Raw genomic sequence first — 26192 nt, 5'->3', positions numbered from 1 at the left:
AACATAAATTGTGATTAAAAATATATGCTCACTTACATAATGACGCCGGTGCGGTGGTGGAGTTCATGCAAGAAGAGCAGCGTTTGGCAGCGCGAGCTGTGTGGAGAAGCCCATTTCCAACACCATTGCGTTGGAGAAGCAATCCAACGTAAAATGCAGGTTGCACACTGGAGCGATAGGCGAGATTAACTACCTAGGCTACACGAAATAATCTAAATAACTATATAAATGCTATGATAACTAGATGCTAATAAATACAGTATCTATCCTGATCGTTTTCAATACTTGTAATTCCAACTCCTGACTCGCTACAATAGTTTTGAGGAACCAGATGCTTTTATACCAGGGGCTGCCAAGGGCGTGGTGAGCTCGCACCAAGGCCGTGACAGAGTGACGTCAGAGAATACTTTACGTCAGAGAGTACCCCTACTGCAGGAGCTTTCCGTTTAACCTGAAGAGGGCAGCACTCAGACCAGTAAACTACATGACAGACATTTCATTCTAAATCAAACATTGTTTAGTAATGTAAGTTAATGATGTTTGAAGAGCCTGCTTAACTTAACTTATATGCTAATCGCTAATGCTTCCAGCTCGAACACTTAGGTAGTCTTGCAGTTATCCTAACTCAGTAATTTGCCATCTAACTAAATGTTCACCGTGCTAATTAAAACACTCTTACCTCTGTAAAGCCGTCACAATGATTCATATGATCATCTGCTGTTCTTCTACAGCTCCCTGCCGTCAACTGGGAAATACCGGGAAATACACATAATACAGCCAGACGGAGGTACCGTGACCTAAGCCTAGAACGCCCTCTGCTGACGTTTTTCGTAGGCTACACGGACACATGCTGTTCTTACATTCAAAACTACCAAAACGTGAAACACTTAAACAATTAATGAACCAGTCTGCACACTCCACTATAGGCTATAGGCTAAAATCGGAATCAGAAATAATTTATTGATAACCCGGGGGACAATTCTTGTGTCACAATTGATGTGCACATCAAGACATTTAAAGGAATAGCCTATAAATAATAATAGAAGTTGGTAAATAAATAAACAAGTATATACATGTAAAAAGTATAAATATAGCCTATAAAATATGAAGAAGGATTATAAAGGACTGGATATGAAGCCTACAAGATTTATAGAGAATATTGCACAGAATGTGAAATATTGCACTACAGGGTCCAGTTCAATAACAAAGGGTCCATGTGTCAGGAGATACTATCTTGAGGCCACGAGATACTTATCTTGAGGCCACGAGATACTTATAATACTTTTTTTTTTACAAAGTGGGACTAGGGGGGCTCCATATATGCAGTAGCCTACCTTTGAGTACTAATTTGCACTCTTTAGGTACAAAGGTGTACCTTTTGAAAAGGTACCACCACAGTGACAGCTTTTGTACCTTTTTTTCAGAGAGTGAATGTAGAGTGAAGTTTACAATGTTAAAATTTTTGCATTAGTTCCAGAAATGTATTTTTTTTAAAGTCCTTATGTATTAATAATTAATCGAAGGTCCACTTTCGAACGGAACTTTCCTAATCAAACACACCTGATTCAACTCATCAGCTCCTTATCACATGGGTTAATGAGCTGATGAGTTAAATCAGGTGTATTTGATTAGGGAGACAAAGAAAACGTGCAGTGTTGGTGGTCCTTCAGAACAGGTTTGGGAAACACTGACCTAGCCTACATCGCAGGTGGTTTGGAGGACGTGGGTAGCCTATAGCTATGGTTTATCCATTTTGCAACACAAACTGGAGGTAAGCAATAGTAATTAAGATTAAGAGAGATTAAGATCTCCCTCTTTTTGTTTTGTTTTCGCGCAGTGAGGGAAAAACTGAGTTTAGGGCAATCGGTTCGTATCTCTGCTTCAACTGAGCGATATAGTCACGAGGAGCGACCAAAATTTCTAACATGCCAGAAATTCATCCGACCATCCGATTCTGTCGGGTTTCGGGAGACGTTTATCGCCTCTCGTTTCCTGCACGACAAACGACGCACGGCAAAGCTGAAAATCGCACGAGTCCGAATTCGGCTCAAAATCGGACGAAAATCGCGCAGTCTTTCTGCAGGGCTTGATTATGACTTGACAACACGCCTGTCTGTAATTATCTAGTGCTCCTGAAAATCTTAATTAGTTGGTTCAGGTGTGTTTGATCAGGGTTGGTGCTGAACTTTGCAGGAAGGTAGATCTCCGGGAACAGGATTGGGTCATCCAAAGAATGGTGTTGGAGTCTCCATGGATGATGTATAACAAAATTAGCTTTAAATATTGCATATTTCTATTTGGTATGACTTTGTTTACCAGTGAATTATTAAAACTGGGCATGATGTCAGTCACATGTCAGGCTTTTCAAGAATTAAAATTATTTTATCTTCTTTGCACAAAACTGCTTATGGCACAACTCCCAAAACATCATCTACAAATGTGTTCATGTCATGCCAGAATTATCATAAGCTGAAATAATTTCTATAGCTGTACAATATCCTTGATTTTAGTTGTGTGTCCTAAATGACACATGCACTATAGGCTACTCTTGGTTTTATAAAGTTACTTTTTCATCCAGCATCAGTGTCTGATAGCTCCTCTCCTTCTGCTACATAAAGTGTCCAACGTTCCACACTTTTGTTTGGGAGGGGTGAAATAAGTTCATTATCCAGGTATTTATGTGCACTTGTTAGAATCTTTAGTGTGAATACTCTAAGCGCACCATTTATACTACAAAAGGGCATAGAATAGTTCATTTAATTAACGCATTTAATTAATACTTTCTTCTTATTGGGATTCACTGACTTTGTGGGAAGTTGGAAAAAATTAAAAAGTTTTAAATGGATACCAGTCCGCTTCTCTATCCCCTTCAAAACAACCATTCAAGACCTCTACAACACCACCATTCTTAAAGATGTGCACATGGCAGCTTCAGAGTTCAAATTTCAGCGGTAGAAACTGTGTAAATGTCTGTAATCATGTCTGTCTGTTTTGTCTGAGTGGAAAGATGGATGAAGATTGGTGAAAGTGCACTAATGAACAACTCAAATAACATTAAACTGACTTAAAAAATTGTTGAATCTTGTAAAACATTTAAAAAAAAAGGTTTAAAATTGCTTCCCTTATTCTGATAAGCTAAAGCAATGTAAAAACATGTTGTCATAACTTATTGATCATATAATCTTTACAGTAACTATGCAAGAAAATAAAAATCTTAAAGTGTTATAAATATTTAGTATTCCAAGAGCTTAAAAATCATGCTAAAGTGTATCTGTCTAGCTCGCTCTCTGAACCTGGCATTGTACAAATATTGTTGGCTCTATGACAAATTGCTTTTTTGTTTCTCAGTTGTAAGTCACTTTGGATAATAGCATCTGCTAAATGCATTAAATGTTTTTGGGTGGTTTAGTTGTAAAGCATGCTTATCTTGAGCAAATACAGCTGTATGATTTAGAGATTTCATTTCTACAAAGCTAAAATTGAAATTTATTCAAAGTTCATTATATCAGTCTCTCCTGCCACTGATTTGCTTCATTTATGGACATGTAAGAAACTTTACAAGCAAACAAACTGGCAGTGTTGCCGCAATTTATTATGCTCCTTTTATCAGCCAAACTGCTTGTATAAATATATTTTGGTGTGTATTGTGTAAACACTTTGGTCTCTGTCATATTGTGCTGGTATCATAAACCTTCATTTAAAAACCAAACTGACAATTATGTTTCAGCGAAGATGGTGGTTGTTAGAATTGTTTGAACGGTTTCAACCTTAATGACTTATTACGTAAAAGAGGAACATATGGAAGAGAACAGTGATTTCAAGGATGACAGAAATTCAAAATTTAATTTGATTAGCCAAGCTGCTTTCTGTGAATGACAAAGTTTTTGCAAAGTTGTTTTTTTGGTTTTTTTTTTTTACCAACTTTCCTTTTCTTTGTTGCTTCATATCTATTGACAAAATACCATTGCTGTGTAACAATCTTCCAGGATTGTGAAACGGTTGAGTTGGCTCACATCTGAGCATGAACGTCTCAAACACACGCACACATGCAGTGTTGTGTTAAAGCTATGAGGTGGTGGAGGCGTGGCTGGAGGGTCTATTTTAAAAAACAGAGAGAAAAGACATTTATACGCAGAGACAAAGAGTACTAAATGAAAAGGGGAACAAAGTAGGGAGAGCTATAAAAACAGGAAGGAGGTAAGAAAGAGAACCAAAGAATAGGGAATGGACGCCACAGCTGTTGCAAGGTAAGCACTGACAGCCAAAAATAATATTTTTTTTTTTTACTAATGAATCTTTTAACTTTTTTTTTTATATAATTTTTTTTATTGATGCCTGAATCGTTCTACATTTAGTTTAAATATGCTTAGCTCATAGGCTATACTTGCAAATGTGTTGACACAGACAGAGATAGTTCACCTAAAAATGTACAAGTTGTTTCAAACCTGTATGACTTCCTTTCTTCTATGGAAATGTTTGTGTTCTGTTTGGTTCATCAAAATATCTTAATTAAAATTTTAGGTGAACCTGCACATCCCTATAATTTCTTATGTGTTAAGCACACGAAAATAATTTACACTATTTACTCTCATCTAATGAGAGATAACTAAAGGATAAATAATTGTACAACATGCTAAGAAACAAAGAGCGATGTTGTTCTGAATATTTCTGTGATCCGGACGTGAGTGGTAAATCGTAAGCCGTGTTTAACTGGAAGCGGCGCTTTAAGTCGAACACACCTATTGACTATGGGCCTTTCCAAATACCCTCACTTGCTTTATTATTATTAAGTGGTTTACATATGACAGACACAAATTATTCATATGGAGTTATTTTAATTATTTATCACCTTGTTTTTAAAAAATTTCTTGAATTTACAGAGTGAAGTACACAATTTTAATATCTTATCACAGTTATTTCATAGGTTTACCCCTTTAACAGGTATACATCTCTACGGAACTTTATTTTGATTTTCGATACTTTGCATTTTAAAATAAACTTCTAAATGTCTGGTCAGTAGTCCCATGTAACAGAAGACACAATTTAAAATTGTGGTGCTTCCAATTAAGTGATACAAAGCAGTTGAAAATATTGTACGAAATACACATAGCCTGCTCATCTTTCTACCAATAAAATGACACTTTATCAATTTGTTTTACTACCAAATTACATGTAGTATCTTGCCTAATTAATTTAATTTACCGTGGATTTTTTTTTTTTTGTGTGATAAATATGATTTGAATGTCAATGTGATTTCGGGGGACTTGCATTCTGGGTATAGATTATAAAATATTTTAAAATTTAATGATTTAATATAATGTGTGTCTCAGTTTATATTAAGATCAAAAGGCATTCTATTAAAATCTCCACATTTGTTGTACATTTAGCTCAAATGTTGAATTGTGGCAGTTTTGAAGTGAGCAGTGTATTTTGAGATTTCAGAGGTGTTTTAGGCAACAGGATGTGGTATAGTGGCCTTAAATTGCAACATCTGGTCACAGGTTCACGAAGAACAAGGAAACCAGCAGCCCCTTAAAGTGAAATGTGGTCAATAAAACACTTATGTATACAGGTTGTTTGTGCTAAAGAAGTGTGCTTTGAGGCCACGTGGATATTACATTGATATTTGATGAGCTAAACGTTTCGTTTCTTTTAAGGATGTGGAATGACACAGATCATCTGAGAAATGATTCCTTTTCTTGTGCGTCGCCCTCTGTAGAGGGCTACCGTTATTTTGGTGTCCTCTTGGGATCGGCTGTGACCATTGTAGGAACCATAGGGAATATTCTGACGGTGCTCGCCTTCGCTACTGATGTCAACCTGAGGACTCGTTTCAATGTTCTCATAGTAAATCTTGCCTTCGCTGACCTCCTCTACTGCACCATGCTCCAACCTGTCAGTGTTGACTCATATCTGCACCTGCACTGGAGGGGCGGAGCCACATGGTGCCGGATGTTTGGATTTCTACTGTTCCTGTCCAACAGCGTGTCCATTATAACATTATGCCTCATCGCGATGAGCCGTTACCTGGTTGTTGCGCATCGCACTTCTCGCTGTGCCCGTCTGCTCCTGTCCCACCGTGGAGTGGCGGTGCTTCTTATCTCCTCCTGGGTACTGGGTCTGGTCAGTTTCGCCCCACTTTGGCCCGTCTACGTGTTCGCCCCGCAAGTGTGCACCTGCAGTTTTCACCGCACTAAGGGCCGGCCTTACACCACCGTGCTGCTTTTCATGTACTTCTTCCTGGGCCTTGGTTGCGTGGGTCTTTTCTACTTTCTGATCTACCGTAAGGTGAGCGTAGCCGCCAAGGCTTTCCTGAAGTACAGGCCCAGTCGCCACTCATCAAAACGCAAGAGGGCTGAAGCCGAAGGGACGACAGATGACAGCGGGATCACTGCCGGAGCCTCAACAACTCAAAACAGTGAGATTAGCAATGATGGGGCGGGAGCAGAGCAGCATAAGAACAGTGCGCAAGAAGGCCACACAACCACACAAGAGTCCAAAAACTCCATAAGTACCATGCAAAGTTCCTCAAACGGGGTAGAAACATCTACTAAACCAGCTCCGGTAGCAATCCAGATCACTCCAGCAGCCAACTCAGGAGAGGACAGTGAATTTAAACGTGTGACTCGGATGTGTTTCACAGTCTTTTTGTGTTTTGTCGGCTGCTTTGCACCATTTCTGCTGCTTAATGTTGCCGATAAGGCAAATCGCGCACCACAGATCGTTCATATGTTTTGTGCAAACCTCACTTGGTTAAACAGTTGCATTAACCCGTTGTTGTATGCAGCCATGAACCGGCAGTTTAACCAGGCCTACAAAGACCTGCTAGGCAAAGCTTTACATCCACTAACCTGGATGTGGAGAACCCGTTGGTACACAATAAGATAAGCAATAATGAAGAATGGCACTGCAATTAATTTCAATCTGAATATGACTGAAAGCTACCGCTATTAACTGATCTTGCTCTATATATGTTCACTGATTTGTACCTATTATGCATAATGAAATATGTAGATGCACTCACTGCATATTTATTCTGAGGAGAACATCACAGTTCTCAGGTTTCTTTTTTCAGTTCTAACAGCTGTGTATTTTCATGTATAGTTGTGTATTTTCATGTATAGTTATATTCCGTTTTATTTTTCATTCACTTTTTATGTTGTCAGATAACTTGTACTTTAAAATTTAGCTAGTCATGATCCATAAGCATGTCTTTTTTTAAGCATTGGGATTTTCCAGCTCTATCAAAGATTGGAAAGAAAACGTGTCATGTGGCTTTTCACTGCAAAAGCACAACATTTCTCTTATTCATTTCCTCATTTTTTTCTGATTGCACAGAGGCAGGGTAACTATATGTATGCCGCCACCACCACAGGAATGATTCATAATGACATAAATAACATGTTACCTCACGCACAAATGAACTTGGAAATTTAAAGTAGGGTGATGGAGAAAACAAGAACAGACATGCCTCACTGCTTCATTTATTACCTCATATATGGAACCACAAGAGTTTTGTGTCCTCTTTTGCTTCCTGTGGTGTTTCGGTTTTGATCTATATTGTGTAAGCTGGACCTCTAACATGAAATAAGAGTTTGAATTTTTAAATATGTGTTGCACATCATGTCAGTGTTCTACAATTAAAACAAAAAAGATAACTTGTGTATTTTGATTTTTTTTTCAATTGCTTCTTTTGAAATAAATGTATAAAATGTAAAGTCAGCAAAAATGCTTTGTGGCAGAGAACGTATACGCTCTTGATTGTTGTGACATACAGTCAAACCAAAAATTTAGACACCAGATATCATTTTTGTAATTTTTTTTTACTAGTGGGTGCAGGACACTAGTTCATTTATGTAAGTGAGGATAGCAAAATAAAGTAAACTGTGACATATGTACCCAGTGGGCTACCAGTAAAATTTATAAAAAATTGGGACCAAAAATTATTCATACACTTTGACCTGACCATGTTTTGCCTAAACGTTTTTTCTTTAATTGCTAATGAGACCTTTTTACATCACAGACTGAACAAAATTAAACATTTCTTGGCAATTGGTTGAACTAAAGTGGTATTATCTAATTGTAAACTTAAATTTAACAGCTGGCAGCTATTCAACCTAATTCTTTTGTTAAACAGTCTAACAGAAGGATGACCAATACCAGTGATTTGATAACTGAGTTCTTGTCATATTTTATACTATAAACTATAGCGAACTGTGATAATGTAAGAAATGTTGAAGGTGTCTGAATAAATTTTGCTTTGACTGCATATGAGCTGCTGGCTAATCAATGTAAACCCAGACTCCAACATAGTGTCTGGTGTGTGGTGTGTGAAATACATTTGTACCAGATCTGGGCCGACACTATGTTGCTGTCTGATAAAGTCTGTCCCGATCCCTTTTCTTTTCTCCTCACTTTCCTGTGTGGTTCTGTAAATAGAGACTTAAAAGTCCAAAAGTAAAACAAATAATGATTTTTTTCCTGCTTTTACAGAAATGTTTTTTTTTATTATCTATTTTTATGTTATGATGTTTTTATATTATTCTCATGTCATCTTCCTCTTTTTTTTTTTTAGTGCTGAACTTACACACATATAAAAAACCATAAATTTCACAAGTCAAGACAAGTGTTCCTGACTTCCTTATCTGTAAAAATTCCTAACACTGCCACAAATGAAGACTCATAACACATATGACATCAATGCTGAGGTCAAATTGAGTTTAGAAATTTGAGGTCAAAATACTGGGTATCATGCTCACGGATCATCTCAGAATGGCCCACAAGAGTTGCTTATTGTATTATTTGTGGATTCAATGTTAAAAAGTCATAATACACCAATTCCAAATCTAGTTTGCAAGTGTATACGAAATGCGTGCGTACAGCGGAACGTGTGACAGATCTAATTTTGGCCAACTTGTTAACACAATATCTCATCACTCTATTATGAGTCTATAAAACAGATTGCCTGAACAGATAAAGTGTCATGGTTTTTCAATTTAAAAAAAAAAAGACATTATGACAGCCCTACAGTATATCTCTCATTAGATGTTTTATTGGAGAACATTGCACCATCTTTAACACATAAAAAGAGAATACAAAACATGGTTACATGCATTTGAAACAGTCATAATTCACAGCTGAAGTACTCATGGGCTAATAACTAAATGATTCTGCATGATGAAGCAATTTAATTACTATGACTTGGGATGTGAAAACTTGGGACTCATTTCAGTGAAAAAAAAGAGACAAAGAAACATTCATTTGGACCATTTTTTCTCTCCACAAGATTTCAGAGACTGTCTAATCTTCTTCAGTACAGATTCAGTTGAATGAACACATACAGAACCTTTTATCACAGAAGCAAATTACCATTCAATTGCATTTTTCTGTAATCAACAACACATTCATACAATCATACTCATATGATTCTACTTATACAAAATGGAAAAGGATCATAAAAGACAAAAAAGTGCCTTGAATCCTAGAGTAGAAAAAACATATCCTGCTCATCAAAAACAGCGCTTAGACATTCATCATTTACATTAAATGTTTTTACACAGAGATACATTTTAAGGTAGATTTACAATACAAGCATAACTTTTAGTGCAGCAAAGAATAAACTTGTTTTAATATTAAAAGACTGCAATCATAGTAGTCAACGTTTGTGCCTTTAAATGTAAATGTTAACATTTAATCCAAGCCCTGCATCTCTTTTAAAGTGCTCTTTTTTTAAATGCAAAGACATTTTTCATGTTTTACACTTTTTAAAACTTTCACTGGTTTCACTGGTTTGATCGCACTGAGAAATCAGACCACAGATATGGCTTTACTGTTCATGAGATGCTTTTTAAAACATTAGCTCATACTGCCTGATTCACATTACTAAATGTGTTTGACACATTAATAAAGTATATTGCTTTCACTATCAAATTATTTCCTTCCAGTAAGGCCCAGTTAATTAGAAGAATACAAACTGTCATTCCAACCTGCATAAAAGGTGATAATTTACTTGGATCATAAAAGCATGATCAATACTTGAATCAAATAGGAAATATTATCTTCTTCTTTTTTTTCTTCTTTTTTTACATACAAATGTACTATTCACCAAAGACAAATATGCTCTGATATTGTTTGAATTATTATCAATAAAGCAAATTTTTCAGCTTATTTTTATAGGGAAAAATATTTAGTAGCAGCTAACGAATAGGGTCCAATCACATGACCTCATTCCAAAGTTTGTTTGGACTTGGATGGGCATCTACGCCTAGTCAAAGGCTTTACCCTGAGAATAGACACGCAAGTAACAGATAAATAGAGGAGCAGACATACAGATTTACACATTAACTGGATGACGCAATAATGAAATCAGTAAAGAAAATGAAGTTATAAGCTTAGTATTTTGCATCTCTACTTGATACTTATTTACAGCATAAATCAGAACTACGGAAAACATTATATGGCTTGACAGACCTACGTTTTAGCTAACCTCACGGGTCATGAATCAAATTCAGGGGGTCAGCGGCATGTTAGGATAGCCAAGGTCTTGAAAACCATGGATGATGTCCTCTGGTGTAGAATGCTCTATGCTATTTAGGAAGTTTTGAGAGTTTAGAAACTCTTGTAATGTGTGATGAACATCAGTGTCTGGAGAGATTGCTTCTTTAAGGATATCCATGCCACTCTCTAGATTGGTTTGTTGGAAGCATGATGAAGAGATGTGGAGAGCAGGTTGAGGAAATGAATCTTGAGAAGTACTCTCGCCATCAATGTCCAAAATGCTGTTAAGCATAAATGGATCAATGGTAGAGCTGGAGAGCATTGGAGAATTCTCAGGCCATTGGAACAAGCTGTCATCATCACCCGCCTCAGAAAAAGAAGGAGGATCTTTCAAAGAAGAAGGAGATGACACAGCAAGAGAGACATGTTATAAACTCAATATTTGCATTACAATATGAACTCATTAAAATGCTATTAAACTTCACTGTTAAAAATAAAGGTTTTCAGTGATGCCATGGAAGAACATTTGGGATCCCCAAAATACCTTTCAGTGAACAGTTATTAAAATAATTTATTTTCTTCGTGTGAAGAACATTTTAATAATCTTATAAACCTTTTTGAGTGATGAAAAGGTTCCATGGATGTTAAAGGTTCTTCATGGAACTATACATGCCGATTAAAAAAAAACTTTATTTTTAAGAGTGTTAGGTACATTTATTCACCCGCATTAGAGATGCACAATATATCAGTACCACATCGGTTTTTAGTAGATATAAGAGGATATAATAGATATCTTTTTTTTTAATTCATCAAAGAGTGGATATTTTATTGCTTATTTCCCCTATTTGTACATTTATATTACATTTCCCGTCATCTAATGCTCACTTAAAATTCATCTTCAAAAACACAAAATGTTTAATAATAATATTAAAATCATTATTAGCCAATCTCAAAAATCCATTTTTAAACTGTGGAAAGAAAACAGCATTTTATACAGTAAATTATAATATAAACATTTAAAAATAACTCATTGTCGTTTTGTGTTTTGCTATCAATTTAGACAAAACAGTGGAAAATTTTAATATAGGCTATTTATCAGTTATCGGCCATAACATTTGGGGGGCACTTATCAATCTTGGTTCATCCCTACATGTGACATGCAACATTTCAAACAAAAGTTAAATCTTTAAAAACGATAATGATTTAATAACACTGTTAAAATTTAATCTTTAGCAAATCTCAAAATGAATTTTAATTTTTCAAACTTATATAAACATTGCAGTTTTTGTGTTTTATTATTAATTTATTTAGACAAAACAATGGAGTATTTTAATATCAGCTATTGGCAATAGCGGAAAAAAAACAGCTTATGGATTTCAGTGCATACCTCCGTACACATGCAACCTCAAGCTTCCATACACATTTTTAAATCAGTGTTACTGTAATGGTTAGATTTGTGTTATTGAAACAGAAACACCAGTCACAGCCCACCACACACACACACACACACAGAAGGTCCCTTTGTGCACTGTCAATCAAATGCACTTGGGTAGGGAAGAGTAGGAAAGAGAGAATCTTAAGTTTTTGGACTTGATTGAGCCTCTAAATGAAAGAGAAGCATCTATAAAGGCTTTTCATTACACATTCATAATCAGAAAGCTTTTTGCCTTCAAGACACATCTGGTGATAATCCAGTGAGTAAGAGGCAGGTTGAGCTGATTAGATTCGGAGGGGCAGTGGAGGCAGAACTCACCTCTGTCCTGTGGGGACAGGTCAGACACTGGCCCCTCTCCGACGCTTGTACATCCGTTCCTACTGCAACCAATCACAGAGCACTCCAGTAAACCAGCAGAACAGCCATGTCAGTGTCTACTCATACCATAATCTTACAGCATAACTGTTCGCTTATTAACTTCATAACATCACATGTATGGTAGACTTTTCCCCAAATAATACGGTTTTGTTGTAACTTTATGTATCTGTTAGGCCACAATGAGTACCTTACGTCATCATGACATCTAGTGTTAGCCTGCATTACCTCTACACAGGCAGTGATAGAAAGTATGGCAAGGTACATTTTGTTCTTAAGGCCCAGATATACTTTATTTTCCACGTTCTGCTCCCTCTCGCGGACAATAGTGGACGGTGCTGATGACAAAAATTACGTCACACACACACACTGTCTGCGAGCGGCAGCGGAATGCAGACAAGGGAAATATTTTCACCTTTACCAATATAGTACCACCTCAAGACTCGGAATTTTAAAATCATGTGCCTGCATGTGTGAGAGATCAATTCCTAATTGGTCTTTTTTTTTTACTGTATTTTACTTGTATTAATACTTAGCTACAGTGGCTGTTTGGTTGATATGATGAGAAAATATTTTTAGTAGTAATCCTTTCAGTTGAAATGAGAAAAAATATTATCAATAAATATTACTGAAAGACTGAAAAACTGTTTTTTTCCCCCACTACATCACCCAGCCAATATGAACTTAAACCTCATCATAACACCATACAATATGACTAATGCATTTAACACCAGCACTATACACAGCACTGTCACAAATATTACCTATAGCACACAACCTCACATGCTTTTAAAATAATTTGCATGCACACAACACACATAAAAAATAAACAAACCAATAAACAATCAAAACAGGACTTACTCTTTAGAGACAAAAACCAGTTTGGTTTTGAGGTACTTCAGGTAAGGATTCTCCTCTGAAACAAAACAAGACATCACAAGATCAAGAAAATGATTTTGTGGTTAAGTAAATCCAGCATAAGCAAAGCTTTTATTACATTCTACATTCGCTCAAGTGTGAGCTGGGAAGAAATTTATTATATATTCCTTTTGGAAAAAGAAATCTAACATCATTTTTTACATGGCTGTGTAGATGTATACCGCTGTTTTTAGCAGTAACATAAATGAGCAAAAGCCTTTCCCAGTTCAAATTTAAGTTGACATACATTGCAGTGAACTTAATTTTTTTGAGACCCTAATAGTGAAAGTTGTAAATAGACAACTGAAGCATTCGTTGCCATTCGGTAAAAAACAAACTAAATACCCATACAAATACTATGTATGCCTCCCTTAATTAGACTTGGGGAATTGCAAAAAAAATGCACCAAATTCTCAATAAACAATTCACCTCCAGTCTTTTCACTGTAGTATTTGCCAAAGGCCTGGTCTTTAGGAGTGTTTGGGTAAAGGTAACACAGTGGGTTAACTGGAACGTTTTCTGCTACCATGATCCGAAAGTTGCAGATGATCTCAGGTAAAGCAATCTGCTTCAGGTCAGTACTGATAAATGGCTTCACTGCTTGCACACTCGGATTGCCTAACAAAAAAAAGGTGTGTATTCAGTCTGACATTCACTGGACTTTGTGATTTCTGAGATTGAACAATGTCTTAGAGAAGTATATCTTCTTATGACATGTTTTACCATCGTTAGAGTACTGAACCCAGCTGAACGTGATTCCACCATCTTTGATACTTTCGCTAAAACGCAACAGGAAAGTGCCGTTCTGCTTCTTCTTCAGTAAAACTCTCTCCTTCCCCTTGCTGACAAAACCCATTATAGAGCTACAGAAACAAACATACTTGTGTTGAAATAAAAAACACACTTTGTGTTGAAAACTTGATTTTCACAATCTATCTATAGGATTCATACCCATCACTCCACAGGTCTGACAAGTAGCCTTTAACCAGGTTTAGAATTCCATCCAGCCACACCCAGAGAGTGAAGTTTGTATCAGGGAGGTTCTCCTAAAACACACAAAGACAACATTGAGTAAACATAACACTCATGCGTCAATATCAGGCATTTCACAAAGAGCTACATAACTGTGTTTATCTGTTCTTACCTTACTGAACTTGGCCCAGGGTATCATACAGTGGTCATAGCTCTGTTGTTTACCTGATAAAAAATATTACATCATTAACAAACACCAGATTACTTTATGGCCTTAATATTATATATAATATTATCTATTCATGCATGAAAGGGGTTGATGTGTGTATACCAAAGAGCTTGATGGCGAGAGTTTCCAACTGGTCATTGTCTAGACCACGCTTCCCAGAGGAGAGAAACTGCCAGCTTAGCATTTCCCCAAACACTTCCCAGGAGGCCGGAGGAGAGCCTTCAAAAAACTTGATGTTCTAGTGATGCAAATAATAATAATTAAAAAACAGATTCTTTTATGACAGCTAAGGCTAATTATTATCCAAAAGTAACTCCTGCTCCTGACCTTGGGATCTGAACAGAGCATGTTGAACCATAGAACAGACGCCCAGGCGCTCTGCTGCTGACTGGAGTTTGAAATCACCACCACAGGAAGAGAAGAGGTCTGAAAGAAAAAAGGAAGTATGGTTATAAGAATTGTAGAGTCAAATCTCTGGAATGTTCAAACTTCACTGAATGATTAAAAGACAGCTCACCTCCAAAGAGACAGATAGGCCTTGATAGTCAAACTGCGTCTGAAAGTTGATATTGTGTAGTTCTTCAGTCACACTCAGAGATAACTGCAGGAAACACACAACAAGATTTAATAACATCCATACGAACAGAACTTTACTTATTAGTTGGTCACTCAATTCTACTCGTTTTAAATAATCCGACTCAATGGACCAACAAATCGAGCTGTATCAGTTAGAGTGGGAATCAAGCCTTATATACATTGATTTATGTGTTTAACGACAGCTAGTCAGTCGTCAATCCATCTTGACGGCTGACCGCTTTGAGCGGAATCACAGATAATAAACCGGTGCACTCTGACCAATGAGAGAACAGTTTTATGCACATGTGACTTGCATAAACGCATTTTGGGTAAGCTTTGAAATGCACCATGTGAAAGTAAATCAAACCTAGGACAAATGCAACATTGTAACAATTAAGGTCCGTGTTTTTGAACAAAGCAAAAGATTTACAGATGTGGAAACATCCTTAATCTGTATTGACTCCAGAAACCAGTCTTGTATCTGTTACAAACTGCTGGTTTTATGTTTGCTACGTGCTTCAATGTAGTTTCTAGCAAATAATATTAACAAGCTCCTTAAACTCACATCATTGATTCCTTTTCCTCCACCACCAACTTTCTGATCTTTCAATGTCTGTGAAAAAAAAATCACATACACAATTCTTTAACATTTTATTACATCTTTATATTTAAAATCTGGTTTAAAAACGCAACACCCTGACCAAATTGTCTACCCAGGTATAATTATCTCAGATGATGATGTGCCGTCACTTAATATCAACTCACCAAATGTCTGAAATCAGCGACCATGCCCCCGTTCGTACTCTCAGCCATGTTAAGGGCTTTACTTGAAGTGCCCAGCACATTAAACTTCCGGAACCTACAAAAAAAAAAAAAAACATAATCATAAATTTCTTGTGGGAGGCGTGATGAGGGAAGTGTGTGTTCAGAATGCGTGTATGGAAACACTCACCCTTTCATTTGTGAGACAGTGCTGAAACAAAAGATGGAGAGAGGTATGAGAGTAGGAATTCAGAATCCTAACCACCAACAGATTAATTTAAAACTATATCAAACCACACAAACCTTACAAGCAAACTCATTCTCACATATGACTCAGATTGTACCTAATGAAGAAAGTAAGAGAGACAGTGATCTTACTTGTCAATAGAAACAGACACCTTCATAACATGGTTGAGTTCAGGAACTTTATACAGGAACCTGTAGAGAGGAGAATGACTGTTCTTTCAGGTATGAAGGCAAAAAAAAATTCTGCATTTCTATCTCAACCACCCAAACTAAACATTTTAAATAAAATATATGATAAAAATTATATATGGAAAAGCTTAAATGGGTGAATTCTTTCTAAAGATAAAAAAAGTAGTTAACATTTGAAGTGGATCAAAATCTTTTTTATCAAAGTTATACATGAATTTTGAACAATACCCATTCTTGTCTTGGTACAACTTTGATTAACTATTTTGATTTACTTCAAATGTTGACTATTCTATATTAATAAAAATAAATCTGTTTGTTTATCGCAAATTTACAAAGTATTCAGGGCACAAATTTCTGCTTGGGGTTGTGTGTCATAATTTGAAAAATAAAATTCTTAACCGAAATATTTCCTTTCTGAGTCATTACATTCACCCCAGGCACATGTACGCAAATGGAACAAAGATTTGGTTACATAAACAGGTCAGTGCATGCATAATAAAGATACGACTATCCAAAAGCAGTACTGACATTTGCAAGAGAGTAGGTCACTTTCACAAATAAAAGTACTTGGTTCCTCACAGCGTACTTAGTTCCTAAGTACAAGACTATGTCCTATGTACAAGACAATACACTAAAATAAATGTACATATTCTTAATTTCATAGGGCCGGTTTCCTGGACAGGGTTTAAGTCTAGTCCCAGACTAAAATGCATGTTTGAGCTGTCTTAACTTAAAACAGCTTGCACTGACATATCTTAAAATATATAATTTCCATTGTTTTGTCTCAAGATGCACACCACTAATGTTTTTTGTAAGGTATATTTGTAAAAACTACTTAAAAGTTCTAATATAACTAAGGTCTAGTCCGGGCTTAATGTAAACCTTGGACAGGAAACCGACCCATAATGTTTAAAAGGATATACCCATCACAAGCAATGTAAGACAAAAAACCATCTATATCAATCATTATTGTTTTAAATTGAAGCAATACTGGTATACACTGTTTTACAGTTGGTGTGTAATGTTGCGGAAATGTCAGAGCCTAACCTGACTTTGACTGAGAACTGGACACTTGTGCGCAGCACCAGGGGACCTCGTCCTTGCGGCATGGAAGGCTGAGTCTCTACAACAAATGAGCTAACAACACACCAACAAATAAAGAAGCGTACATGCATGAATGGAGAGTAATGGATATGCCGTGTATGTGTTTGAGTATACCTCTTAATCAGGTTAGTCAGCAGAGTGTCCACTCTACTCTTTAAAGGGGGTTTAAGGACTGGGATGGGATCATTTGCGTAGCTCATCTTCCCAAGCAGCTCATCAAGCTTCTGTAAGAATTTCTGCAGCTGGAACATGCACTCGACAATCTGAGTGAACCTGTCAAAGGCCAATAATGGCTTAAAAACAGATACAAATGGTGTTCGTACAGACAATCGATCAGAGAAATTCTTGTGCTGTTACCATTTCTCTAATTGTTCCAGACTTGTATCATCAGGAGCCCCAATGCAGGACTTCTGTTGTCTCCGCTTCCAGTCCACCAGTTCCTCATCTATGAGCACTGAGCTTAGACAATCAGCAGCATCCAATGTAGCCGTGATATCAGACAGGAAGTTCTGAGACAATGAGACAAGAGAAATCGGGTCAAGAAACACAATTTTGGAAGAAGCTTTAGTCATTTTTAAAAAAAATATTACTATTTAGGTTTCATTTATTTTTATTTTAGTTTTACTTTTTATTTAATTCCAGTTGAGAATTTTAGTGCTTCAACTTAACCTTGTTTCAGTTAGTTTCCATTCATTTTTTTTATTTAGTTCATGTAATATTTATATTTTATTTTAGATGTAATTCGATTAACAAAACAGTTTTTCTAGTTTGTTTAATTAACAATAATTACCCTAAATAGTATAGAATAGAATAGACGTGCACATAACAATTTGCCTACCTTTCTGCACTTATCGAGTGCATTGAGCATCTTCTGAAGCCCTTCTATTTGCTTGTTCTTCTCTTCCTTTGTGCAAGCTAAACACACATATACATTTACATATACACACACACACATATATATTAATATCACCACAGATAATGAAATCAAGGACAGTGTGTTTAAAAGTGTGGAGCCTCACAGTCCATTTTGTGTGTTTGAAATTTAAAATCAAACTCATCCTGCTGCTCCTCCAAAGACCTTATGCTGTGCTCCATCACCTGCCAAAATAAAAAATGAATCGTGTTATTGAACAAATACACACATACAAGCAGATACACACACACACACACCTCTACTTTGATCTTGAGTTCTTTTAATCTCTTTTCAATTTGTCTCTGGCTCTCCAACTCCATTGTAGCTGACTGAACCTGCAACGTCTGCACCTGAAACATTGAGAGAGAGAATCAGAATATGCTGATGGTGATGTTGATAATAAGAGTGATGATGATAACACTTTAAGGTACTGACTTGCTGTGCAAGCTCCGCATCATTCAAGATCTCTTTCTCCTTCACCAGGAACCAGTTGATAATAGCAGCAAGAGTATAAGGCTCCTCTTGGTACTTCTGCAAACAAGAAAATGTGACCAATGATGTCACTGATTAACCCAGCAGTTTTTTAAATAGCTCATAACTACAACAATAATTATAACCATAAAGTTATATAACTGAAAAAAAGCAATCTTTTCTAGTTTATGAACAATAAAAACATTGAGGAGTAGTCTGATGACGCCATGAATGAGTGGAGTCATGGGAGTTGCTGTCTTCCTCCACAGCCAATAGAAAGCAGAGCCGGGGACATTTTACGTTTGCTCACTTAAGTTCACATTATTTTATTTCATTCTAATGAAACCGAATTACTACTCAAACAGGTCACTTAATTTGATGTATTTAAATTGTGGAGTAACAGCACTGTTTTACTACGTCAAAACAATCATTCTAAAAATACATTTGAGTGTGTTGAAACTTGAAAGTCTTTAGCGACAAAAGATAACCAAATTTATAAGATCCATGTCGTGAAGTGGGATTTCTAATGACCTTATAGGACTGTCGAAATCACACAGTCTGTAGCAGTTATTACTAGGAACTGAAGACAGTGAAAACAAAACCTAAACGAACCGTAAATCAAGGATGTGGATATGACGTCATTGACAGGCGACGCAATGACATCACGGATGTTACACTGGTTAAAATGGTTGATTTCTCCGGATTTAGACATTATTGGAAATATTTGGGATAATGGAAGTACACCAGTCAACAAAATAACATTGTGGTTTTTGGATATTTGAAATCCGAAAATCGTACATATTGTGCCTTTAAAGCGTGTGCTGCAGCGTCACATTATCGTCAATTGGCGTGGATTATAACATACAGAAGTTAAGGTTATAGTTATTTTTCTTGCTGTGAACAGGACTTTAGTCTATCAGTATAGTTTTTGTTTAGCATGTTTGGTATTTTTGGAGACTTCAGAAATCCAAGGAGGGCATCAGGAATGATGCTTTTGGCAGCAGAAGTACACTTACCTGAAAGTTTTGTTTGTAGCGTCTGAAATTACGCTGCAGTAGGAAACTATCTTTCTCTTGCGCAAAACGACTGAACTGGTTGTCCAGATTCTCCAAAAGCACCTGAAACAGGAACGCGGCTTGGGAAGAGTCCCGAGAAGCACGCTCCCTGCAACACACACAGACAGACACACTACTTGTAATGCCAGGTTGACGCTCCTTGATGCAGCTTATTTGCATCTCTTTATCCATGGTTATTAATACATTCTGGAATAGAGAGTTATAAAAAAAACAATCAGCAGATTTTACTTCTTGCACTCACCAGTCCTGGGTCTCGATCCAGGATGCCAAGAAATGTCTTACTTCCATTGGGAATTCATCTCCGTTGTACAGATCAAAAGCCCTCTGCGAATACACTGTATCCAGCTGCTGCAATCGCTCCCACTGTGTCATCCTACAAAATAAAACAGATTTCATGTCTGCTGATGAACTGGGACTGACCTGCTCTCTCTAATCTTTAGAAGTCAGATGCTTGAGCTTAAGCACCACTTAACAGTGGTTATTTACAAATACAAGTCAAGGTGAGAAAATTCCAAATTCTGAGTTTGGAAGTTGGAACACAAAATAATAGTGTATGTATGGCATTAATGCCATAAGTTTTCTGATTGGCTGTGAATCTGATTTTTTTGTGAATTTCATTTGCACTTCAGGTCCACTGTAAAACTGACCATTTTTATGGTGCTTTTTTTGCAAGTAAGAATTGTTCTTGAATGAAAAACACTGTAGAGATTCTTCGAAAAGTCTTTTGTTTTGATGGAAATAAAACATAAGTTTGAGTAAACAATTAATTACAGAACTTTAAAAAAAAAATCAATATTGATAATAATAATAAGAAATGTTTCTTGACTGAGTACAGAATCAGCATCGTGTGACACTGAAGACTTCAGCTTTGCCATCACTGGAATATATTTGGACTATTTCACGTATTAATTTAGACAAATTAAACTAACTAGTGAGAGTGTAAAAGTGTGTACAGGGCTAAAAGTGAAAAACATTACATGCACTCTACACCAGCAGTAATAAAGTTCTCCACACCTACACATCCATCCTCAAACAACAGCGGAAAAACTGAGTCAAGAATTGCGTTTCTAATCATGTGAGGACAAAACGTGATACCTCGGTCATAATAATGATGATAAAGGCTACTATATACAGTAATAGCGGCCTAGGCCTAGACATTTGACAGCATAGTTATGTTTATGTTGCAAAGCAATGAGCAGATTATTGTAAATAAGTTACGCTAGCATGTAAATTGATTATCAGTAACTTACCTGAAACAGTAGTCTACACTTTTGAAGAAATTATCCTCAAATATTAGTTTTACAAAGCGCCTTTTGCAGGCATACAGGAAGGACAAGACCACAGCACTGAACTGAACATCAGCTGGAGAGTAAATAAACACACTTCCAGCCCTTCTCAGGAAACGGACGGCTTTTCTATAAACCTCCCTCTGCTGTCCATTTCTGCTTCCAACGCGATGAAATTTTGCCCACCCACTGAATCATAAAGTCCCACCCACTTAGTTGCGTACTGAAACCCTCGCGTTCGTTCATTGGCGCGGACAGGCACACTGGCAACCACCATTGGTTGATGCACCTGGCAATTAAATTCTTCACAACCGAGGGGTGTTGATAGAACAGCAGCAGAAACGAAACTCACGATCTCTCTTCTGGCATTCCGAGAAATGACGAAATGAAAGTTATGTTATGGAAGATCATTTACCGCGGGAATTTAAAAATCCATACACTCTCTTTATGAAAGCATTTTGTGATCAACAAGGGAGAGATGTAATACGTTTATTCTACATTAACGTTAACAAATAATTTATCAACTGAAATAGGCTACAGTAGAAATAGTAATAACTGATTTTACGTGTAACTGTTCATATTTGTAATATTGATGACAGGAGACTGCATGTGGTTCAACTCAACTGGCTTTTACTCGCGTCTGCTTATAATAAATGACGCCCCTCACAGCAATGCATTCACTCCATTATTACAATACAACGTGTAGGCTACACATCAATGATTATACATAACAATATTCAAAATTAAAGTTACAAATTAAGCCTTGATTTTAAGCTATGTCTGAGTATCTTGTATTCTACTTGTCTTGTGTTCTGCTCTTCCCGCTTATGTTATTGATTTAATTAACTGCCTATATAGTTAAATATTACCCATGCTGTTTGACGTCTCAGCTGAGGCTGAAGAAATCATATGTTGAGTAGGTTGTTAATGGACACTGGCCATTCCTGTTATGCAGAACCTTTTGAGGTCGAACTAAATTTAAAAAGTATTTCTTTGAATAGGCATACCGACTTTAAAGGGGTCATATAATGGTACATGCACTTTTACAAGTTGATTGTACAGGCACTGTGTTGGCAAGTCAGCAAGCTTATTGTCATTTAAAGGCATATACACTGAAACGGCGTGCTGAAAACTGAGCTGTTTTTGAGCAGGTAAAATTAGTGTTTTCTTAAAATAATAATTAGAATTTTTAATAAAAGTATATTACAAAGTTTTCATTTAGACCCTAAAGATTCATATTAACTTGTACAAAAATGGCATTAAATGACCACTTTAAGAAATATGCTCTGGTCAAGCTCATGCACTATTTACACAATGACAAGAAATTTAACATGATGCATCAAAAGACATCCCTTTTAAAATATTGATAATAGGCCTATTACTTACAGAAAAATACATTAATTTCAAATGTGCAAAAACACATTTGGTGAACATCATTAAAATATCATACAGATTTCTGTAACTGTATCTAACAGAATGGAATGATTTAAAATGAGAAAAATCCATACTAAGTGCTATTGTTATTTTTTTAATCTGCGTTATTTTTTTAAAGTGACATTTAGGACATATGAAAAAAACCCAATTAAAACAAGCAATTAAAACAGCATTTAAATAGAAATAAAATTTTAGTTAATTAGTTTCAATAGAAATTAAGAGATTTAACTCTCAATATTATGTTTATGGGACTGATATTGTGAACTGTAAAGTAGCAAACTATATGACTGAACACATGCTTCTTAAACATCATTTACTGCTGGTGGAAAAATCATTGAGTCCCTAGAGCAATGCTTTCTGTTCTTGAATTTCCTCATTGGTTTTTATTGGACAGTGATACTTCCATCCTCCAAGCTGTTCTGGTTCATTAGCAGGTCGCCATCCTCTTTCAAGTTGTTCAGCAGATATTTGATCCCTGCCTTCACACCCGTTTTTAAACCAGCCCCCAACGCATAACCAGCAACCCCTGCAGTTCCCCCAGTTACAGCCATGAGGGCATCTGTGCCCAGATCCACAGTGCTGAATATGGCTCTCTCTTTTGCAGTATCATAGCAGTTAACTGAAGCATAGTAAACGGCTGTTCCCAGATTATACAGTGTGGAAACTGCAGGAATCCACTCCACAACCATATACACTTGCTCCTCTTTTTCATTGACACATTGATGCTGAGGGACCCCATTTCTGCGCCAACGTACAGACCCCACCTTGCAATTTTGAATCCAGCTCTCAGAGTTAGATGAAGGCACTATGCTGCTTCCAGGCCTCAAGATAACTTGATAATATTCAGAATCGCCATCTTGGGTCACACCTGCACATTGGATTCCCAGGCTTCGACAAGCCTGCTGTGCTTCCCCAATACGCAATGGCCTGCTCTGTTCTGCAGCCTGCCCCTGTAACCGAGTGCCTTTCACCCTCACCCATCCCTTGCATTTCACCATAGGCCCAACTTTACCCTTATAACCATCAACTCTCTCACCTACCTCAGCTAGCTGATGGATGTTAAATATAACAGCCTGCAAGTGGCACTGTGACTCAGAGTTGAGCAGAAGAGGAGATGGCGGGGTTTGGAATCCACTGGCAAAGGTGTGATGGACAATGTGTGCTAATTTCCTCTCTTTGCCCCTCTTGATCAGCACCAGCACGTCCTGCAAAAATTCACATGTATCATTTTGGCCCAACACTGCATAGAGTTGCATTACCAAAGCCTGGGCTTCAGACAAACATCCTGCTGACACCAACACAGGCACCATTGCCAACCCCAATAGCTCCTGAGAGAAACCCTTTCCTCTCCAGCCTCTATTGGCGAGCTCTGCACAGCTTGCATTGCTTTGGAGATCAAGCTGACCTTGTAGAGAGACTGAGAGGTTTAAGACCAACTGATGGGCGGCGCGAAGACCATCTTGTACCACTTGTGTTTCTACTTGCTCTGTTTGAGAAATTTTTGAAGTGACTGAGGGCCTCAGGCTGCTTTGAGGGAGTGGAGCTCTGCCAAATACTACTTCAGACAGTAAGAGGTGGATGAGAAGTAACAATTTGTGTTTTGAGCCCCATTTAGCCATGTTGAACTGTGGAGTCATGCAGCACCAAGCAAATCGCAGGTTCTGGATTTTTAAAAAAAAGAAGAAGAAAAAAGAGAAGTTTAACTGTATGTGCAGTGTACATGAAGCTGTTTATGTGCACTACTAAAAGTGTGGAATAATTACTTTTATTTTAACATTTTTGAAAGAAGTGTCTTATGAGCACCAAGTCTACATTTATTTGATGTTATTTGAATACAGTAAAAACAGTAATATTGTAAAATATTATAACAATTCAAAATATCTGTTTTTTATTGTAATATATTTAGAAATGTAATTTATTCCTGTGATGGCAAAGCTAAATTTCCAGCAACCATTTTTAAGATTTCAAAATCTTAATTATTACAAACTTTTGACCTGTGTATATAAATATCTGCAGCTGTAACTACATCATGGAGTGAGACTATGAGATATATGGGTATTTGTGTGCTTGTCTTTTTCATAGTGCAGCTGGGAGAAAAGAAAGGAAGGAAAAGGATTAGCACTTTTTTGTAAGACTCCTCCCTCCCTGATGTTTTGACACTTCTTCTATATACATCTTATATATTTATAATACTTTAAAATTATTGAAATAAAATAAGTAAAATGTTATTAAAAATTGTTTAAAATTGAATATTAATTAAATAAAAAGTGTTCCTCATAAATTTCAGCAAATTATTTTAAGTACATTTCTCAAACATGCAGTCTGTCAGATTTAGTTGAAAAACATTATAATTTTCTAAATTACAGAGGAAATTATATTTCAAGTCATTTGAATGTTATATTTACTTTGGAATTATTGATCTTTATATTAATACGAGATTAATAAGACTCTTACCTTCTAAAAATCCCGATACCTCTGTGATAGAATCCAGCCTTCACAAAAAGCATGTACATCACCCTATCCCTCGTTATACGCTCTCTCTCTCTCTTTCTCTCGCTGGCCCAATTGCCCTGAATGTGACATCACGTGGAGAGGATCAATGTATTCGGTGGATGTTTTGTTTATTTACCCTTATGTCCCCTCTCTTCCACTCATTCTCGCTCTGCTTTTTATCTGAAAACCATGTGGGGGAGTGGGGGCTTTGTGTTTGACCCAGATACATTGCTGAACACTCGTTTCATGCATGGGTAGACTGTGTGAGTGTGTGTGACAGTGAGAGAGAACAGGATTGTGCACCTGTTTACAAAATTCCACTTGGTTCAGTCATTTTTAACATGCTACTCAGACCATATATTTGAATCAACATTCAATGCAACATCCAGTATCTATTTACAGCTAACTAAATGTTGCTAAAAAAAATAAAAAAATATTTAAAAAAAAAACGCTCCCACTCTTGTAGATCGTTGTTGTTTCTAAATAAAAAAAATTTGGCTGATTATTACATGTATTAAGTGGGACCCAGAAGTGTGAGATTTATTTATTTAGTTATGTATGTGTTGCATTTATAATTTTGTGTTTATTTCCAGTTTTAAATGAAAAATAAAAAATAAAAAGATATGTGCAGTTGGACATTTGGACCCTGCTATGTTGTTTTCCCCATCTGTCAGTCACTTCAACGTAATGTCGACTGACAAATGGGGACTCACTTGGGAGCCCCAATCACCTCTGAGAAAAACGGCTAATGGAACTGGCAAGTGGAATTTGCATGCCGAGCCACTCACCGTATACATGTATATAAGATGGCGGCACGCATCCATGCATCCAATCATCAAGCAAAAAACAGTGTGCTACGGAGATCGTTCTCGCTAATGGAGGCGGCACATTCAGCGGGTTTCGCCATCTTTAAAGACCAGTGCACAGTTAAGTGCAACGAAATTCCCCTGGGCGCTTCAGCGCAGATTTCCCTAAAAGAGCAAGCACGGTAAGTGAGCATCTTTTTAAAGATGTCTTTCTGTCCATGTGTTTCTGGATGCAGTAGTTTCATGTCTTCATCTGACAGCCACGAACACTGTCTGGGACAAGAGCATGCTGAGATGACATTCGTGAATGGTTCATGCCCTCACTGCGAGGGCATGACCATGTTGACACTGTGGTCGCAACCACCAGGGCGGTGCACGCTCATGTTCCAACAAGACAGTGGGGGACCAAC

The 26192-nt window shown here is 36.9% G+C and overlaps 3 protein-coding genes across 3 annotated transcripts; 1 reads left to right on the top strand and 2 right to left on the bottom strand.

Annotated features, from left to right (window-relative positions):
• Nucleotides 1–4040: 4040 nt before the first annotated feature.
• gpr84 (G protein-coupled receptor 84) lies at nt 4041–8621 on the top strand. The gene is made up of 2 exons (XM_077198380.1): nt 4041–4247; nt 5658–8621. The coding sequence occupies exons 1-2, from the start codon at nt 4225–4227 to the stop codon at nt 6886–6888; spliced, it is 1254 nt and encodes a 417-aa protein (XP_077054495.1). The 5' UTR covers nt 4041–4224; the 3' UTR covers nt 6889–8621.
• A 404-nt stretch (nt 8622–9025) lies between these two features.
• Nucleotides 9026–21234, bottom strand: stat2 (signal transducer and activator of transcription 2). The gene is made up of 24 exons (XM_077198379.1): nt 21014–21234; nt 20005–20136; nt 19704–19851; nt 18652–18747; nt 18474–18566; nt 18323–18401; nt 18142–18218; nt 17661–17812; nt 17418–17576; nt 17247–17336; nt 16143–16202; nt 15955–15975; nt 15768–15861; nt 15568–15615; nt 14944–15027; nt 14754–14852; nt 14529–14664; nt 14370–14422; nt 14177–14271; nt 13949–14088; nt 13655–13843; nt 13169–13223; nt 12251–12312; nt 9026–10884 (listed from the first exon to the last, which is right to left on the bottom strand). Exons 2-24 carry the CDS (start codon nt 20133–20135, stop codon nt 10508–10510), a joined length of 2538 nt encoding a protein of 845 aa, XP_077054494.1. The 5' UTR covers nt 20136; nt 21014–21234; the 3' UTR covers nt 9026–10507.
• A 423-nt stretch (nt 21235–21657) lies between these two features.
• Nucleotides 21658–25104, bottom strand: apof (apolipoprotein F). The gene is made up of 2 exons (XM_077198378.1): nt 24938–25104; nt 21658–24144 (listed from the first exon to the last, which is right to left on the bottom strand). The coding sequence occupies exon 2, from the start codon at nt 24118–24120 to the stop codon at nt 22867–22869; it is 1254 nt and encodes a 417-aa protein (XP_077054493.1). The 5' UTR covers nt 24121–24144; nt 24938–25104; the 3' UTR covers nt 21658–22866.
• Between the last annotated feature and the right edge of the window lie 1088 nt (nt 25105–26192).

The sequence above is a fragment of the Siphateles boraxobius genome, unplaced genomic scaffold, assembly GCF_051911475.1.
Source record: "Siphateles boraxobius isolate OS27281-9 unplaced genomic scaffold, OSU_SipBor_1 41, whole genome shotgun sequence".
NCBI lineage: Eukaryota > Metazoa > Chordata > Actinopteri > Cypriniformes > Leuciscidae > Siphateles > Siphateles boraxobius.
Note: the sequence above shows the minus strand (reverse complement) of the source record. Positions and strands in the feature narration are given on the sequence as shown.